The following is a 5,000-nucleotide window of genomic DNA, read 5'->3' on the forward strand; positions in this document are numbered from 1 at the left end:
TGCACGGATCTGCAGCCTCCTTTTCCATCTAGAGCTGCTTCTTTGCAACCACTTACAGTGGGAAATGGGAAGACAGGTAAGGAGCTAACCTGTGTGTGTGTGTGTGTGTGTGTGTGTGTGTGTGTGTGTGTGTGTGTGTGTGTGTGTGTGTGTAGTATGTTCTTGTGTGTGTGTGTGTGTTCACCTCTGCCCGTGATTGGTCAGGTCTATGGCTCGTCTGACGGGCACAGGAGAGCCTCCCTCGGTGACGGTCAGCACCTCCATGCTCTTCCTCTCCGGCCTCCGCTTGTTGTGCCTCGTCAACATGGGCGAGTCCACGCGCTTACGAGGAGGATCTGCATAATATGCACACACACACACACACACACACACACACACACACACACACACACACACACACACACACACACACACACACACACACACACACACACACACACACACACACACACACACACACACACACACACACACACACACACACGCACACACACACATACACAAACACATTAAACATCCATACACAAAGGAATACACTGTACGAGCACCCATATGGCTACGAGAAGTAGTTAACATGTTTATGATGGCTTGTTTATTGCCTCCTCCTAATGGCACGCTATTTTGAGATTACAGAGAGATAAAAAAAAAAATAGACAGTAATTACTATGAGGTAAAGCCAACTCAGTAATTATGACATGATAAAACATATTCCAGCATCATACGGCATGACAGTCATTACATGTAATGTGTTATAAAGCACCAGACAGATATCGTTTATAACATCATCATTATAAACTGTGCCATACCGATGTCATTGCGAGGCGGGAGGTTCTGATCCTCATGGCTGGGGAAACGCTCCTTGCGGTCCAGAAGCAAAAAGTAAATCATCTTCCCTGGTTATCACTACACACGTACAGGAACACACACACACACACACACACACACACACACACACACACACACACACACACACACACACACACACACACACACACACACACACACACACACACACACACACACACAGACACACACACACACACACACACACACACACACACACACACAATTTAACCGGCTTATTATGGTAGATTACAAAGTGGCTCCCTAAGTGTGCAAATGAAATGAGCGTAAATAATGTCTAGCCTTCGGCGCAAATATTAACTTTAAGGTAATTTACATTATAGCCAAATTAAGTTACTCTAAAATAGAGTGATCTAGTTTAAGCAGTCTTCGTGGTTGTCCAGAGGGCTTCCTAGATAAAAAAAAAATTAAGGTCACAGTCTTGGAGTCATAGGTATAAACTTGAGGAGGAACAAACATGTATATTTGTATTCAATGTAAGGGCACCATGTAGATTCATAGCCATTTTTACACACAAACTTTTGTTCAATCTACAGCTTTTTATATAAATAGAAGATAGTACTACATAGTAGAAGTATAGTATTAATCATTCATGCTATACAGTACTGTTATGCTATATCATGCTATACTTCAGCCAAAAGGCATAGTCTCAGATGGGCATCGTCTTCATATTATCCTTCAGAGACAAGACATACTGTTTTCATATCACCAGGAAAGGTGGCCATTAATTCCTTATTATATCTGGACACCTGTGCAATAGATCTCAAGTAGACCTATGAATAGAGCTGGGCAACAACAGAATAAACTGTAAACAAGCTAATTACCCACCGTTATTACTGCCATAAACCAAAGTAGATAGTACACCAAACTGAGGAAGTTGGCTTCTTTTTAAACTGAACATTATTGCCACTGTTTGCGTGCTATATATATTGCCTACATACTAGAGTGAAAACCGGCTTATAAGGGGTGTCCCCTTTACGTCGTGGAGTTCTTTGTCTCGGCTTGCTTCAATAACTCTGCATATCGGGCCACCTCGGCGGACATTATCCCTTACGTATTATTACCCCCAACGTCCTACGTCCTATGCCGAGGCTGACTTGGGGGTGGGATATACTGTATAGAGTGGACAGGTATCCCTGACCAGGTCTGGACTCACTCCTCAGCCAGCAGGTCTTTGACAAGCTTGCTCTTGTCCCTGAAGCAGCCCAGAGACTGCATGCTGTCCAGCACGTCCGGATCGATGTCGTCCATGGCAGGGAGCAGCTGCATGGCCACCTTCCGCTGGACCGGCGGCTGGGGTTCTGGCTCGCTTTTTCCGACTCTACGCACACACACACACACACACACACACACACACATTGAGGATAAGGCCGTTGTTAGACACGTCACAGTTGTGCTGCACATCATTCTCTAAACATATAGGGTGTAGGAAGAGTACTTACAAGTACCACGCATGTTTCTGAATTTGATCCAACTGTAAAATAAAGATATATGCAAAAAAGCAAGAAAGAAATATTACTACTACAACAACGACATCAACATCAACAATTATAATAGCAGTAGTAATAATAATAATTCATTAAATTATGCTCTACGACCACTAATCATGAGAAGTATGGGAATCTCGCAGCCTCTCTCTCCAAAGCCCTCCTGGCAACACACTGCTCTGCATGGAAATTAGCATCACTTAAACGGTCAGACGTCTACAAAGCCCTGTCTGAAGCTTAGGAGACGGGAGCTTAGGAGTTCTACATTGGGTTGTCTAGCTCACTCTCTCTCTCTCTCTTTGGCTCCCTCTTTCACAAACACAATTCCGCCTGTCTACACACACACACACACACACACGCTCATGCATACACACACACGCACACGCACACGCGCACGCGCACACGCACACGCACACGCACACACACACACACACACAAACAGTGCAAGTCAGCAAGAGCTCAATGACTGTATCTATATTTGGAAAATATATGCTGAAATCCCACAATGTATGGAAGTGTAAGTGCATGTGTGTGTGCGCATGTGTGTGTTGTATGTGCACAGACAGGCAGAAAAGGATTACGGTCATGACTTGACCTGATCCGACACCACAACAGAAATGACTGAACTGAAATCCCCTTCACAGACTGCATGTCTCTGACATACTGAGAGTGGTCGATGTGTATTTGTGCTGTGTATGTGTGTGTGTGTGTGTGTGTGTGTGTGTGTGTGTGCGTGTGTGTGTGTGTGTGTGTGTGTGTGTGTGTGTGTGTGTGTGTGTGTGTGTGTGTGTGTGTGTGTGTGTGTGCGCGTGCGCGAGTGTATACCACACCATACACACCATTCAGTCTAATCCACCTTCAAGAAATCTGCCCCCTCGACCCAAACCCCAAAACTTACTTACACTTCAAGGAGAATAGAGCTTGTGAAATAGCAAATTAGCGGTGCTGAGTTCCACTGAATTTCACTGTCCTGAGCAGTGACTCTGAGAATGGCGGAATGCATTTTTTATGACCAACTCAGCCTACAAGGTCTGCTCAGTTCCAGGGATCCTGCCACCATAACAGCACAACCTGCGTGACTCCTGTGCTCTGACAAAGTCTTCATGGCACCACGCCCTGGTGGCGGTACCCACCGTCAGTCTCTTGTTGGCATCCACCTCGATCATGCCCTTCAGCAGGTTCTGGCAATCCGGCGGGATGAAGTGAGGCATGTGGAACACGCCCAGTTTCACCTTCTCCAGAAGGTTCCGCAGGTTGTCATCGTCAAATGGCAGCGCGCCCTGTTGAGAGAGAGAGAGAGAGAGAGAGAGTGAGAGAGGTGAGTGGAGGGAGAGTAATCAATCAGAAGAGAAGGGAAGTGACAGAGGCAGAGAGTGCCAGACAGTGAGACAGAAATGAGGAAAAAGAGGGAGAGAGAGAGATATTCTGGTGAGAGGTAGAGAGCCTGAACTTAAGGAACCCAAAGCCAGCCGCTTGCCCAAACTTTCACAAGTCTGGAGTTTTTCTCCCCGCTCTGCGAAAAAAAAGCTGAGCTTCTCTCAAACCAGCAATCTCATTTCCTGGAGCCCCACAGTCATCAGAAAGCACCAGCAGCCATCGATCAAAGACCAAACACAAACACAAAATAAGCAAACACAAACAAGAGAACGAGGAGTTTGGTTACCTAGGCTGATAACTTGAGAGGCCCACCCCCACAGCAGGGAGGAGATGAAGGAGGAGTGTGTGTTGTGCTGTGTCTTTGTGCACCATGTTGTGTTATGGTGTATTCTATTGTGTTTTGGTGTATTCTGTTGTATTTTGGTGCATTCTGCTGTGTTTTGGCATTTTCTGTTGCATTTTGGTGTATTCTGCTGTGTTTTGGTGTATTCTGTTGTATTTTGGTGTATTTTGTTGTGTTTTGGTATATTCTGTTGTATTTTGGTGTATTTTGTTGTGTTTTGGTATATTCTGTTGTGTTTTGGTGTATTCTGTTGCATTTTGATGCATTCAGATGTGTTTTTGTGCATTCTGCTGTGTTTCGGTGCATCTTGTGTTTTGGTGCATTCTGTTGTATTTTGGTATATTCTGCTGTGTTTCGGTGCATCTTGTGTTTTGGTGCATTCTGTTGTATTTTGGTATATTCTGCTGTGTTTCGGTGCATCTTGTGTTTTGGTGCATTCTGTTGTATTTTGGTATATTCTGTTGTGTTTCGGTGCATCTTGTTGTGTTTTGGTGCATCTTGTTGTATTTAGGTGCATGCTGCTGTATTTTGGTGCTGTGTGACTCATCCTCACTGATCCCTCACTTAAGGAGGGGGGATAAGACACAACAGTGGATTCAGCTTGACATCTCTCTGTCTCTTTCTCTCTTCCTCTCTACGTCTGTGTGTGTGTGAGTGTGTTTGTGCGTGGGTGTGTGTACAGTACGCGTGTGCTTGTGTGTGTGTGTGTGTGTGTGTGTGTGTGTGTGTGACAACTGATGGAATATTGGTTTTGATTAGTTTCTTTAACCTCAAATGATGCTCTGAGACCACTGGGAAGTGCTAGAGGTGTATCTATAAACCTCAGATCCATGAGGTCTGTATCACTGTGTGTATTAAGTATGCATTAGATGAAGTACTGTATAACACTGCTCTCTACTACATGTACTGTACACAGTATATTATATTGA

At 44.7% G+C, this 5,000-nt stretch overlaps 1 protein-coding gene across 1 annotated transcript in view; it reads right to left on the reverse strand.

Moving 5' to 3' along the window:
- The window catches only part of LOC134095290 (serine/threonine-protein kinase BRSK2-like), a gene marked incomplete in the record, with an annotated part of 31,059 nt that overhangs the window by 12,554 nt on the left and 13,505 nt on the right, over positions 1–5,000 (reverse strand). The window contains 6 exon segments of the mRNA XM_062548739.1: positions 185–335; positions 807–893; positions 1,384–1,394; positions 2,021–2,185; positions 2,307–2,338; positions 3,485–3,631. Coding sequence (XP_062404723.1) covers positions 185–335; positions 807–893; positions 1,384–1,394; positions 2,021–2,185; positions 2,307–2,338; positions 3,485–3,631 — 593 coding nt within the window.

Source organism: Sardina pilchardus, chromosome 11, assembly GCF_963854185.1.
Source record: "Sardina pilchardus chromosome 11, fSarPil1.1, whole genome shotgun sequence".
Taxonomy (NCBI): Eukaryota; Metazoa; Chordata; class Actinopteri; order Clupeiformes; family Clupeidae; genus Sardina; species Sardina pilchardus.